Source organism: Hemitrygon akajei, chromosome 20 (genome assembly GCF_048418815.1).
Source record: "Hemitrygon akajei chromosome 20, sHemAka1.3, whole genome shotgun sequence".
Classification (NCBI taxonomy): Eukaryota; Metazoa; Chordata; class Chondrichthyes; order Myliobatiformes; family Dasyatidae; genus Hemitrygon; species Hemitrygon akajei.
In genome coordinates, this window is record NC_133143.1 from 35,257,894 (window position 1) to 35,272,929 (window position 15,036).

The 15,036-nt window shown below is 47.6% G+C and overlaps 1 protein-coding gene across 7 annotated transcripts in view; it reads left to right on the top strand.

Annotated features, from left to right (window-relative positions):
- Positions 1-15,036, top strand: part of zdhhc11 (zDHHC palmitoyltransferase 11) — a 123,090-nt gene that overhangs the window by 102,040 nt on the left and 6,014 nt on the right. For all 7 annotated transcript variants that reach the window (XM_073024161.1, XM_073024160.1, XM_073024162.1 and 4 more), the window contains exons 6-8: positions 994-1,149; positions 1,591-1,712; positions 11,253-11,311. In XM_073024161.1, coding sequence (XP_072880262.1) covers positions 994-1,149; positions 1,591-1,712; positions 11,253-11,311 — 337 coding nt within the window. The remainder of the gene's footprint in view (positions 1-993; positions 1,150-1,590; positions 1,713-11,252; positions 11,312-15,036) is intronic.

A 15,036-nucleotide genomic window follows, 5' to 3' on the forward strand; every position in this document is an offset into this window, starting at 1 on the left:
CTCAAGATAGAGGGGCACCCTTTCAAAACAGATGCAGAGAACTTTCTTTAGCCTATGGGTGGTGAATCTGTGGAATTTGTTGCCACATGCAGCTGTGGAGGCCAGGTTGTTGGGTGTATTTAAGGCAGAGATTGATAGGTTCCTGATTGGACATGGCATCAAAGATAACATGGAGAAGGCCGGGAACTGCGGTCAAGAAGGAGAAGAAAACTAAAGTATCAGCCATGATTGAATGGCGGGGCAGACTTGATGGGTCAGATGGCCGAATTCTGCTCCTATGTCTTATGGTCTAATATGGAGAGTTTTCTGGAACACAGCCACCTCCCTCCTATATGGAGGTTGTATGTAGTATGCTTTGAAATTCCCCAAACCCCTCTTCCTCTCCCTTCTTCACTGACTTTCCCTCAACCTTATCATTTCCCTCAAGCCATTGACACCCTGATCTAACACATTTGCTCAGTCTCAGATTGTGTTAAATCTGCCTGTGGAACACCAAGGGATGTTTTACTCAATTAAAAATGTATTGTTACGTGGTCTAAGAAACAACCTGTGCTGTTTGTCACGTGAGATGGCAAGTCAAAGAATTCTGACTCAAATCTTTCACATATAAAATGGATCAGAAGTGCAAATGCCCTCGATGAACTTATCTGCTGCTTATGTGGAGCAGGGAAATGAGGATAGAACCAAATGTCTCTGATATTTCCCTCTATACTTTCCTCCATTCATCTTAACATTAAATGCCCTTGCATTAGCCATTTCTGCTCTGGGATAAAGTCTCTGGCTGCCCCCTCATTCTATGTCTCTTCTTATCTTGTACACCTCTATCAAGTCACCTCTCATCCTCCTTCGCTCCAAAGAGAAAAGCTTTAACTCGCTCAACAAATCCTCATCAGGCATTTTGCAAACGTGAAATAGTTGATAAGATTTTTAGGCATGTTATAATTGAGTCAGTAGTACTGTGTATAATAACTGTATTTTTCTTTATTTGCACAGATGTTCAAGGAAACAACACTTGGTTGGCATTTTTGCCCATTGCTCCCGTGGAAACGTCACAGGTTGGAATTTTGGTCATCGCAGGAATCACCATCATCCTCAGTCTTGCTTCGCTGATGTTACTTGGTCATCTGCTGTGCTTTCACATTTATTTATGTGAGTGTGGAGCGATTCAGATTTAATTTGTCATTTCAAGATTTGCTGTTATAGCTAAGGTTTGTTTTCTGTGGGACAGGTGGGGAAAAAATTATAAGATTGTTCTAGATTTCAGACTGTTACAAAGAGGCAGATTCTAGATCTTAGCTTGTTGCCAAGAGGCTGTGTTCTCCATTTTCGACGGTCGCAGAGAAACTGTGTTCTAGACTGTTGTTTTTCTGGAGGGAGGGACCTGGAACAGATGGGTGGTGGAGGAGGAGGAGGAGTGCAGTCACTGACAGGGGAGGCTCTCTCTTTGGTCTCTGATAACAGTGATCCCTTTAGAGAACACAGGTTAGCCCACATGTAGTTTCTGCATTCCTGAACACTGCAGGCTTGCTGCTAGTTGAATTCAGCCAGTTTCAGTAAACTATTTTGAATGTTATTCCTGTGCTTTTCTAGTCTTCAAGAAGCTGAGCACGTACGAGTACATTGTACGAGAGCGTCACAATCAGGACATCCGAGATCATGGGAAAGACCCTGAGTCTGCACACACTGCATCAGCTCGCATGACTGCCCTTCAGGTACAGTGCAAAAGAGACCGAATAATTTCTGTACTAAACTCTAAAGCTAAACTATATTAAAGCAGGCGATTCACTCTCTCCTCCCACCACATTTTAAATCTACTCCTCATTTTTTTCCCCCCAGTCCTGTTAAAGGGTTTCGGTCTGAAATGTCAATTGTACTTTTTCTCCCCATAGATGCTGCCTGGCCTGTTGAGTTTCTCCAGCACGTTGTGTGTTGCTCTGATTCCCAGCATCTGCAGATTTTCTCTTGTTTGTTAAAGCAGGGCTTTATGTATCATACTGGGACTTAAAAAGAAATTATACAGACAAAAGCCTCCTGGACAAAAGCCCACCCAATTGAAAAAATGCTACGGAGTCTCGATACAAAAGGCAGGTTCCTTTGTAGCCTTCAAGACAAGTAAATATGTATTTATAGCGATGTACTACATACAGAGCTAGAGACAACACGCAGTCGGTAAGTCGATTCGAGACTAGTTTATTCAAACTTCGCAGCGCTGGCATTTAATCCCTAGCGCCCGCCCTCTCCGGGTGGAAATGACGTCAGAGGTGCATTACCAAAGTCTCTCCCTGCGTGCTGGCTATTTGTGAACCAGTTCGCCTGCGCAGAAAGTGGGTCCCCACATAACCCACCCCCCCCCCCCCCCCCCAGAACTGTCGATACATCCCCCCAATGTCCACAGTCTGGATCAGTCTCTGTTTGGGAGGTCTGCCTCTGCGCCGTGGTACCTGAACCTCGACCGGCTGTGCCAAGTCCACATGGGCTGGTTTGAGTCGGTCCACCGTGAAAACCTCCTCTTTCCCCCCAATGTCCAGAACGTACGTGGACCAGTTGTTGTTGATCACCTTGAACGGCCCCTCGTACGGCCGCTGTAGCGGTGCCCGGTGTCCGCCCCTTCGTACAAACACAAGCTTACAGTTCTGCAGGTCTTTGGGTACATGGGTCAGGGTCCGTCCGTGCTGTGAAGTCGGCACCGGGGCCAGGTTGCTGAGCCTTTCGCGTAGCCTGTCCAGGACTGCTGCGGATTCTTCCTCTTGCCCCCTTGGGGCTGGTATGAACTCTCCTGGGACGGCCAGGGGCGCGCCGTACACCAACTCGGCCGACGAGGCTTGCAGATCCTCTTTGGGCGCAGTACGAATTCCAAGCAGGACCCAAGGAAGCTCGTCCACCCAGTTAGGTCCTCTCAGGCGGGCCATGAGAGCCGACTTCAAGTGACTGTGGAAGCGTTCCACTAGTCCGTTCGACTGTGGGTGGTAGGCAGTTGTGTGGTGTAGCTGCGTTCCCAACAGGCTGGCCACAGCCGACCATAGGCTGGAGGTGAACTGGGTGCCTCTGTTGGAGGTAATGTGGGCCGGTACCCCCGAAACGTGCTACCCAGGTTGCAATCAGTGCTCGGGTGCAGGAATCGGCAGATGTGTCGGTGAGCGGGACCGCCTCTGGCCACCTCATGAACCGATCTACCATAGTTAGGAGGTACCGTGCTCCTCGGGACACTGGTAGGGGGCCCACGATATCCACATGAATGTGGTCGAACCTCCAGTGGGTGGGTTCGAACTGCTGCGGTGGGACTTTAGTGTGCCACTGCACCTTGGCTGTTTGGCACTGCGCGCATGTTCTGGCCCATTCACTGACCTGCTTGCGAAGACCGTGCCACGCGAACTTGCTGGAGACCAGCTGGATGGTTGTCCTGATAGATGGGTGCGCCAAACCATGTATGGAGTCGAAAACTCGCCGCCTCCAGGTTGCTGGGACGATGGGGCGAGTTTGGCCGGTAGCCACGTCGCACAGGAGGGTCCTATCACCTGGGCCTAAGAGAAAGTCCTGCAGCTGCAAACCCGAGACTGCGGTCCTGTACCTGGGCATCTCGTCGTCTGCCTGCTGCGCCTCCGCCAGTGCTGCATAGTCCACCCCCAGGGACAGGGCCTGGACAGCTGGTCTGGAGAGTGCATCCGCCACGATGTTGTCCTTTCCCGAGACATGCTGGATGTCCGTCATGTACTCGGAGATGTAGGACAGATGTCGCTGCTGGCGAGCCGACCAGGGATCGGACACCTTCGTGAACGCGAAGGTCAACGGTTTATAGTCCGTGAACGCGGTGAATGGCCTGCCTTCTAAGAAGTACCTGATATGCCGGATTGCCAGATACAGTGCCAACAGCTCCAGGTCGAAAGCACTGTAGTTGAGTTCGGGTGGTCGTAGGTGCTTGCTGAAGAACGCCAGGGGTTGCCAGCGCCCCTTGATGAGCTGCTCCAGCACCCCACCAACTGCTGTGTCGGATGCGTCCACTGTGAGGGCAGTTGGAACGTCCATTCTGGGGTGCACCAGCATCGCGGCATCTGCCAAGGCTTCCTTGGCTTTAACGAAAGCGGTCGCAGCCTCCTCGTCCCAAGTAATGTCCTTGCCTTTACCCGACATCAGGGTGTACAAAGGGCGCATGATACGGGCTGCTGAGGGGAGGAAACGGTGGTAGAAGTTCACCATACCAACGAACTCCTGCAGGCCTTTGACCATGTTGGGCCGGGCAAAGTGGCGGATCGCGTCTACCTTGGCGGGCAGAGGTGTTGCCCTGTCTTTGGTAATCCTTTGGCCTAGGAAGACAATGGTATCGAGACTGAACTGGCATTTGGCCAGGTTGATCGTGAGGCTGAAATCACTCAGGTGGGAGAAGAGCTGGCGGAGGTGGGACAGATGCTCTTGGCGACTACTGCTGGCTATAAGGATGTCGTCCAAATAGATGAACGCAAAGTCCAGGTCGCGTCCCACCACATCCATTAGCCGCTGGAACATCTGTGCGGCATTCTTCAGGCCGAACGGCATTTGGAGGATCTCGGAACAGGCCGAACGGGGTGATGAGTGCTGTTTTGGGGATGTCTTCAGGGTTTACCGGGATTTGATGGTATCCCTGGACGAGGTCTACTTTGGAAAATATTCTTGCCCCGTGCAGGTTTGCTGCAAAGTCCTGTATGTGCGGCACGGGGTAGCGGTCTGGAGTTGTAGCCTCGTTCAGTCTGCGGTAGTCGCTGCATGGTCTCCAACCCCTGGCTGCTTTGGGCACCATGTGCAGGGGGAGGCCCATGGGCTGTCGGACCTCCGTACGATCCCCATCCTTTTGAACTCCTCCTTCGCCAGGTGAAGCTTTTCCTGGGGGAGCCTTCGTGCGTGGGCATGGAGGGGTGGTCCCTGGGTCGGAATGTGGTGCTGTACCCCGTGTCTGGGCATGGCTGCCGTGAACTGCGGTGCCAGAATCGATGGAAAGTCCGCCAGGATTCTGGTGAATTCATTGTCCGACAGCGTGATGGAGTCCAGGTGTGGGGCCGGCAACTTGGCTTCACCCAGGGAGAACATCTGGAAAGTCTCGGCATGTACCAGTCTTTTCCCTTGCAAGTTGACCAGCAGGCTGTGAGTTCGCAAGAAGTCCGCCCCCAGGAGTGGTTGGGCCACCACGGCCAGTGTGAAGTCCCACGTGAACCAGCTGGCGCCGAACTGCAGCTGCACTGTGCGGGTGCCGTAGGTCCGTATTGTGCTGCTGTTTGCAGCCCTCAGGGTGGGTCCTGGTTTCCTGTTACGGGTGTTGTACCCCGTCGGGCGCAAGACGCTGATTTCCGCTCCGGTGTCAACCAAGAAGCGGCGTCCCGACTGTTTGTCCCAGACGTACAAGAGGCTGTCCTGGTGGCCTGCCGCCATAGTCATTAGCGGCAGCTGGCCCTGGCCCTGGCTCTTGCAGGGCGGGCGACAACAGCGGGCTTCTGTGCCCCACTGCTGGTGGTAGAAACACCACTGTTCACTGGCCTCCTCACTCCTGCCTCTGTGTTGTGTGCGCCCCCCTGCCGGGCCTGGTCTGGTCCGCTGTTGGGCGCGTGACCTGGTAATCTGACCGACGGATGCCACGCTCTCCCTCTTGGCTTTCCACAGCACGTCTGCCCGGGCCGTCACCTTCCGGGGGTCGCTGAAATCTGCGTCAGCCAGCAGCAGATGTATGTCCTCAGGCAGCTCTCTAGGAATGCCTGCTCAAACATGAGGCAGGGCTTGTGTCCGTCAGCCAGGGCCAGCATCTCGTTCATCAATGCTGACGGCAGCCTGTCTCCCAAACCGTCCAGGTGAAGCAGGCGGGCACCCTGCTCACGCCGTGAGAGGCCAAAGGTCCCAATGAGCAGCGCTTTGAATGCTTCATATTTGCCTTCTTCTGGGGGTGACTGTATGAAATCCGCAACCTGGGCGGCCGTCTCCTGGTCAAGGGCGCTCACCACGTGGTAGTAACGCGTGGAATCAGAGGATATCTGCCGAATCTGAAACTGGGCTTCTGCTTGGCTAAACCACACGCGTGGTCGCAGCGTCCAGAAAATCGGCAGTTTTAGCGAAAACTGCGTGAACAGATGAAGAGTCGGTCATCTTTGGTCCAAATCCCGTTTGGACCGTCGGGGTCACCAATGTAGCAATGTACTACATACAGAGCTAGAGACGACACGCTGTCGGTAAATCGTTTCGAGACTAGTTTCCTCAAACTTTGCGGCGCTGGCATTTAATCCCTAGCGCTCGCCCTCTCCGGGCGGAAATGACATCAGAGGTGCATTACCAAAGTCTCCCTCCACGCGCTGGCTATTTGTGAGCCGGTTCACCTGGGCAGAAAGTGGGTCGCCACATATTGAAATAAAATTTGCGAGGCTACAGAGAATAGGCTGATGGATAGAAGAGGCCATTTACTTCTTGTTGAGAGCCAGCACAGACAGGATGGGCTTTGTTGTAATCATTCTACAATTTTATGATATGTTCAGGATGCAGAGATTGCTTACAAATGATGTGCTGCACCGATGATGTGCTGTTAAATGAACCATTAAAAAGCAGGAATATTACAAGAGAGAAAGAAAGAGCAGGTGTAGGTCAATTAGCCTGTCAAGTCTTCATTCGGTGCAATCGTTGATGATTAATTGTTGGTCTCCACAGCTTTCCCATTCTCATTCACTCTGTGATATCTGTGAGTTCCCAGCTTGAATTTATTCAATGGCTCCGCAGTTTTGAATCTATTCAAACTCACCCACAGATGTAACACTGCTTGTGTATTTTAGCAGCTGTATCCTCACACGAGACAATAAGCTCCTGTGCTAGGCATTAATGACACAGCAGTATTTCATTTGGAATAAATAAATGTAATTTGCTACATAATGTGCAGCACAACGCGCTTCAGGAGTGAGTGGCGAGGCAGCAATTGTGATGTGGGACGTCACCAAAGCCATAGGTAAACATAATTGAATTTTGAGGTGTTTTTAGAGGGAGGATCGAAACATCCAGTCCCTTCCGCCTTGTCTTAGACAGTCCCAAATGTTCCATTTCTTGCTTCACATTCTCTGCTTTTCCTTAAGAGTTCTCACATTTCACGGAAAGGAATAATCTCCTGATGAAGTATCTTGGCCCGAATCGTTGACTCTTTATTCCTTTCCATAGATGCTGCCTGAGCTGCTGAGTTCCTCCAGCATTTTGTGTGTGTTGCCTTGGATTTGCAGCATCTGCAAATGTTCTTGTGCTTGTGTCTCACATTTCATGTTGATTTTGATATATCTTGCTGCGGACAATAGCCTGATGACGGCTGAGACTCACCTACCGTACATGAGTGTCTCTACCGAGTGAGGAAATGTTGCCTGTGGGGAAGACCACCTCCACACTGTTGTTCCTATTCTTTTCTCTATCCGTGACCATGATTTGTTCCTGGCAAATTTCTCTACAGAAGTGGTTTGCTGCTCTTCAGAGGTTGTCTGCCTGCCATCAGTGGTCGCATAATCAGGACTTGAGATGTGCACCAGCTGCTCATACGACCATCCACCTGCTGTTCCCATGGCTTCACGTGATGCTGATTTTTTTTGGGGGGGGGGTTTAAGCAGGTGCTACACCCTTCCCCAGGGTGACCTGCAGACTAGCAGAGGGATGGAGTGCCTTGCACCTCCTTAGCTGGAGACGTATTTCCACCCTGCCCCTGTACCTCATATCCCCTATCACCGTAATGATTTCTTGTGATCTACAGCGGTCCTTTGGTCCTTTCTTCCCCCAAGCTATCAGACTCCTCAATACCCGAAGCCTGGACTGACACCTTGCCCTACTGTCTTGTTTATTATTTATTGTAATGCCTGCACTGTTTTTGTGCACTTTATGTAGTCCAGTGTAGGTCTGTAGTCTAGTGTAGCTTTCTCTTTTTTTTAATGTGGTTCAGTCTAGTTTTTTGTACTGTGTCATGTAACACCATGGTCCTGAAAAACATTGTCTCATTTTTACTATGCACTGTACCAGCAGTTATGGTCAAAATGACAATAAAAATTGACTTGACTTGACTTGATTCTTGCAAGGTATCATTAAAAACTTCTATATATTCTTCATTGCTATCGGCTGTCGAAGCATCTACTACTGTTACTGAAATGTTCGTAAGTTCCCTCAGAGTTTCACAGGCAGTGCTCTGTCTGATAATGCCCAGTATCCCATAAGGCTTTTGCTTCTTTCAGCATCTAATATTATTTCCACACCTCCTTCCCGTTTATCACCATTTAAACAGCTCAGTTTGTAATCATCAGAATTGAAACATCCAGTCACTTTTCACCTTGTCTCGCACAGTGCTGCGACCTGTGATATGCAAACACAGCGCTGAAAGCTACTTCTAAAGCAGGGGTTCCCAAACTTTTTTTATGCCATGCAGCCTTTCCATTAACTGAGGGGTCCGTGGACCGCATGTTCTAAAGAGAAGTTCCAAGAAATGCTTGATAAAGTCATTCAAGAAAGTTCAAAGAGAAGATTGATCATCAACTGCAAGAAGACTGAATGTATGGTTGTCACAAAGAATAAAGAAATACGGAACTGCGAACTGGAAGTGGGCAATGAAACAATTAAACAAACGTGATAGTTCAGTTACTTAGGGAGCACGACACATCTGATGGTAGGGCTGATGTTGAAATTAGAGGAAAGATTGGGATTGCTAAATGCACGTTCAAGAGTTCAGCAAAATACTAAAGAATAACATAATTTCTATGGGTACGAAACTCAGTGTGTTGCTGTGCTACGTTCGTTCCACACTAACATACGGAAGTGAATGCTGGACAATTTTAAAGCAAAATGAAGGAAGAATTGAAGCTGCAGAGATGTGATTTTTTTTTTGGAGAAGAATGATGGAAATATCATTTAAGATTAACAAATGAAGTATTGCAAAAAGCTGGAATAAGAAAAGAGCTGATATCATCAATCAGGAAATGGCAGCTGGAATTTCTGGGACATTTACTGAGGAAAGAGAAGCTCAGACATCTTGCAGTGACAGGAAAATCTGATGGAAGAAAAAGTCATGATTGACTGCACATGACCTTCATGAGTTACATCAAGAGGTGGACAGGCAAAAGTTTTGAAGAGCTTGTAAGAATTTGTCAGATTAAAGAGATGAAAGACCATGATTCATAGAACATAGAATAGTACAGCACATTACAGGCCCTTTGGCCCACAATGTTGTGCTGACCCTCAAACCCTGCCTCCCATATAACCCCCCACCTTAAATTCCTCCATATTACCTGTCTAGTAGTCTCTTAAATTTCACCAGTGTATCTGCCTCCACCACTGACTCAGGCAGTGCATTCCACACAGCAACCACTCTCTGAGTGAAAAACCTTCCTCTAATATCCCCCTTGAACTTCCCTCCCCTTACCTTAAAGCCATGTCCTCTTGTACTGAGCAGTGGTGCCCTGGGGAAGAGGTGCTGGCTGTCCACTCTGTCTATTCCTCTTAATATCTTGTACACCTCTATCATGTCTCCTCTCATCCTCCTTCTCTCCAAAGAGTAAAGCCCTAGCTCCCTTAATCTCTGATCACAATCCATACTCTCTAAACCAGGCAGCATCCTGGTAAATCTCCTCTGTACCCTTTCCAATGCTTCCACATCCTTCCTATAGTGAGGCGACCAGAACTGGACACAGTACTCCAAGTGTGGCCTAACTAGAGTTTTATAGAGCTGCATCATTACATCGCGTCTCTTAAACTCTATCCCTCGACTTATGAAAGCTAACACCCCATAAGCTTTCTTAACTACCCTATCTACCTGTGAAGCAACTTTCAGGGATCTGTGGACATGTACCCCCAGATCTCTCTGCTCCTCCACACTACCAAGTATCCTGCCATTTACTTTGTACTCTGCCTTGGAGTTTGTCCTTCCAAAGTGTACCACCTCACACTTCTCTGGGTTGGATTCCATCTGCTACTTCTCAGCCCACTTCTGCATCCTATCAATGTCTCTCTGCAATCTTCGACAATCCTCTACACTATCTACACCACCACCAACCTTTGTGTCGTCTGCAAACTTGCCAACCCACCCTTCTACCCCCACATCCAGGTCGTTAATAAAAATCATAAAAAGTAGAGGTCCCAGAACAGATCCTTGTGGGACACCACTAGTCACAACCCTCCAATCTGAATGTACTCCCTCCACCACAACCCTCTGCCTTCTGCAGGCAAGCCAATTCTGAATCCACCTGGCCAAACTTACCTCGATCCCATGCCTTCTGACTTTCTGAATAAGCCTACCGTGAGGAACCTTGTCAAATGCCTTACTAAACTCCATGTAGATCACATCCACTGCACTACCCTCATCTAAATGCCTGGTCACCTGCTCAAAGAACTCTATCAGGCTTGTTAGGCACAATCTGCCCTTCACAAAGCCATGCTGACTGTCCCTGATCAGACTATAATTCTCTAAATGCCCATAGATCCTATCTCTAAGAATCTTTTCCAACAGCTTTCCCACCACGGACATAAGGCTCACTGGTCTGTAATTACCTGGACTATCTCTACTACCTTTTTTTGAACAAGGGGACAACATTCCCCTCCCTCCAATCCTCCGGTACCATTCCCGTGGACAACGAGGACATAAAGATCCTAGCCAGAGGTTCAGCAATCTCTTCCCTTGCCTCGTGGAGCAGCCTGGGGAATATTCCGTCAGGCCCCGGGGACTTATCCGTCCTAATGTATTTTAACAACTCCAACACCTCCTCTCCCTTAATATCAACATGCTCCAGAACATCAACCTTACTCATATTGTCCTCACCGTCATCAAGTTCCCTCTCAGTGGTGAATACCGAAGAGAAGTATTCATTGAGGACCTCGCTCACTTCCACAGCCTCCAGGCACATCTTCCCACTTTTATCTCTAATTGGTCCTACCTTCACTCCTGTCATCCTTTTGTTCTTCACATAATTGAAGAATGCCTTGGGGTTTTACTTTACCCTTCCTTTACCCATTCCCCATATCATGTGGCACAGCACATAATAATGACGATGATTTAGAAGCGGGGGGACACAATTAGACGGGCACAGGTTCAAGAGGAGTCATGTGGAGATGTGCGCATGAGAGTGGAAAATCTTACTGAAACAGGGAGAAAGGCAGCATTCTGGATTTAAATTATGAGAAAGGGGGGGGGTGGTGGTGGTATTATGGATTTTTCACACGTTTGTGTTAGGCTGCAGTAGTCCCAGTGGAGTTCCCTCTTTGTAGAGGTTATTTTTCTATTCTCTCTATTTTCATTGCAGGGTCTACCGGAATCTAAGTCTCAACCGGAAATAGAAGTCACCACTTCTGCTCGATCAAGGTAAGCGGATCAAAGATGTGAAATGCTTGTGCTGCTCTCTTTGTGTATCAACCAACGTGCCTGTATCGTCAGCAGTTAAGAGGTAAAATCTTGTATAAAATGCTTGCACCACGGACTCTGGAGTTTAAACTTGCACATTCAAGCCGAAGAAAGTTGATGTTAAGTTTGCAGTGGAATGGCTCCCATCATTCTGTCCCTTTGATGCATTTTCATGAGGCTAGGATTAGTCCCTTATTCACAATCCAATCCTTGTTCCATTTTTATAAAATTTCCACGGTTTGCTGTGACCTGTCAACGTCCAGTTTTAATTTCTGTTCATTCTGCATTTATGACAGAATAACTGTGTACCTGACTCTAGGGAAAGATCTCAGAGGGGATAGGTGTACTCTTCCAAACTCCGTCTCTCATAACTGCAACTTGGTACTTCTGTGAGAAATTAGTTACCAAAATAGTCCTGGAGTAGAGTCTGTTGTCATGCAAAAACAACCTGCCAATTATTTAAGAGAATTTAGAAGTGAAGAAGTATAACACTGGATTCAGGATCTTTGGTGATTGGACAATATTTGGTTTTGATTTCCTGATATTGACCTGCAGAAGCTCCCTCCTCTGGAGGGCATAGTTTATTCCGTTTGCAAGCCACAGCTTATTTTCTGGTGCACTAGTGCCCCCTAATGAAAGATAGCAGGAAGGAATGTTGAAAGTAATATATAGTGAGGAGAAATCCATAATGTTAGTAGATAATATTAACTCCAGCTAGACCAAAGTGATTGGATTATAAAACCTAGCATTTGTTACCTGATAAAGGAAAAATTGGAAATGAGAAGCAGTACACTGAAGGCCATAGGACATAGGAGCAGAATTAAGCCACTTGACCCATTGAGTCTGCTCTGCCATTCTATTTTGGCTGATTTATTATCTCTTTCAACTACATTCTCCTGCCTTCTTCCTGTAACCTCTGATATCTTTCCTAATCAAGAAGTTATCGGCCTCCACTTTAAATATACTCACTGACTTGGCCACGACAGCTGTCTGTGGCATTGGATTCCACAGAGTCACCACCCTCTGACTGAAGAAATCTCTCTCATCTCTGTTGTAAACGGACACCCCTCTATTCTGAGGCTGTGCCCTCTGGTCCTGGACTCAACCTCTCCATATCCACTTTCACTAGGCCTTTCAATAGGTTTCAATGAGATCCTTCTTCTTTCTTTTAAACTCCATTATGTTCAGGCCCAGAGCCATAAAACATACCTCATATGTTAGTTAACCCTATCATTCCTGTGAACCTACTATGGACCCTCACATGAACCCCTGGTGCCAGCACATAAGGGGTTCAAAACTGTTCACAATTTTCTAAGTGTGATCTGACCAATGCCTCATAAAGCCTCAGCATTATATCCTTGCTCACGGTAGCGTAATCTCTAGCACAATGCCTTACAGTACCAGCTACTCGGGTTCAATTCCCGCGCTGCCTGTAAGGAGCTTCTACGTTCTCCCTGTGACCGCGTGGGTTTCCCCCCACAGTCCAAAGATGTACCGGTTATTAGGCTAATAGGTCATTGTAAATTGTCCCATGATTAAGCTAGTATTAAATTGGGGGATATTCCATGCTGTTTCTCAATATGTAAATCTATATTTCACTCCTCTCGAAATTAATTCTAACATTGCATTTGCCATCCTTATAAATGACTTAGCCTGCAGGTTAATCTTTAGGGAATCCCACTTTGCATGTCTGATTTTTGAATTTTCTCCCCATTTGAAAACAGTCTACACCCGTTATTCCTTCTACCAAAGTGCATGATCATACACTTCCCTACACTATATTCAATTTGCCACTTCTTTGCCCATTCTCCCAATCTGTTTAAGTCCTTTTGCACACTTCCTGTACATCACCGGCAAAGTCCTCCCAATCGTTGAGCACAGCTACGTGAAGCACTGTTGTAGAAAAGCAGCAGCATCTATTATCAGAGTTCCACACCACCCAGGCCATGCTCTTTTCTTGCTGCTGCCATCAGGTTGAAGGTACAAGAGCCACAGGACTCGCACCTCCAGGTTCAAGAACAGTTACTACCCCACAACTGTCAGGCTCTTGAACAAAAGGGGATAACTGCACTCACTTAACCATCCACTGAGTTGTTCCCACGGCCAATGAAACTTCTTTAAGGACTCTTTATCTTGTTATTCCATGTTCTAGTTATTATTGCTATTTATTTATATTTGTAATTGCACAGTTTGTTGCCTTCTACTTTCTAGTTGGTCTTTCATCAATTCTCTTATAGCTACTGTTCGATAGATTTGCTGAGTATGTCCACAGGAAATGAATTTCTGGGTTGTGTGTGGTGACTTGTATGTACTCTGATAATAAAATTTACATTTAATTTTGTCATCCAAATTGTTGACAAGAAGTTGTCCCAATACCAACCCCCTGTGGAACACCACTAGTCTCTGGCAGCCAACCAGAATACACCCCCTTTATTTCTAATCTTTGCCTCCTACCAATCAGCTAATCTTCTATCGATGCCAGTATCTTTCCTGTAATGCCAGTGGCTCTTGTTAAGCAGCATCATGTGCAGCACCTTATCAAAAGCTTTCTGAAAGTCCTTTGTCTATCCTGCCTGTTACTTCTTCAAATAACTTCAACTTTCAACAGATTTGTCAGACAGGATTCCCCTTAAGGAGACCATGCTGACTTTGGTCTATTTTATCACATGCCTCCAAGAATCCCGAAATATCATCTTTAATAATGGCTCCCAACATCTCCCAGCCACTGAAGTCAGGCTATATTCATCCGCCTTTTTCATTTTGTTCCCTCCCCCCTTCTATAACTCTTCAACTCATTCCACTGCAATTTTTCCCTATCATGTCTGTCCTTCCTCACAGTCTCACTACACAATGCGTCGACTTGTATACTTAAATACTTCATCCCCTTGCCAAATAAGCTTAGATCCTCCCCAACAGCTCTAGCAAAACTGCCCGCAAGTATATTGGTCCCCCTCGTTCAGGTGTAGCCTGTCCTTTTTGTACAGATCGTACCCTTCCCAGAGAAGTTCCCATTGATCCAGAAATCTGAAACCTTGTCCTCTGGACCACTCCCTCAGCCACTCATTCATTTGTACTATCATCCTTTTCTTTCTCTGACTATCACAAGGTACTGGGAGTAATCCAGTGATTATACCCTGCAGGTCTTGTTCTTCAGCCTTTCCCCCAGCTCCCTATACTTTTGTCCTTGGGTTCATGACCTCTGGCTGCTCACCCTCACACTTAGTCTTCTGCAGATACTCTGAGACGTTCTGGACCCTAACACTGGGGAGGCAACACATTATCCTGGTTTTGCTTTCATGGCTACAGTTCGGGTCCACCACCCAGCTATTGAGTTTCCTATCACTATGCCTCAGCTGACTTTATCTTTCCCTGTTGAGTGTCAGAGCCGGCCACAGTGCCACTGACCTGACTGCTGCTACTGTGCCTGTCATCCCCTCAGCAATAACCAAAGGGATATATCTGTTGGTGAGTGGAATGGCCCCAGGGGAACCATATATTGACTGCTTACTCCCCTTAATTCTCCTGGTGGTCACCCACCTGCTAGCTGAAATCTCTGACTGGGTGTCTCCAGCCTCAGGAAAAGGCTCAGCTAAGAGGTTTTGAGCCTCCTGGTTGATCCGTAGTACATCCAACTCCAACTCCAGCTCAACTTCTTTGACCTTGTCAGTCAGGAGCTGAATTTGGGT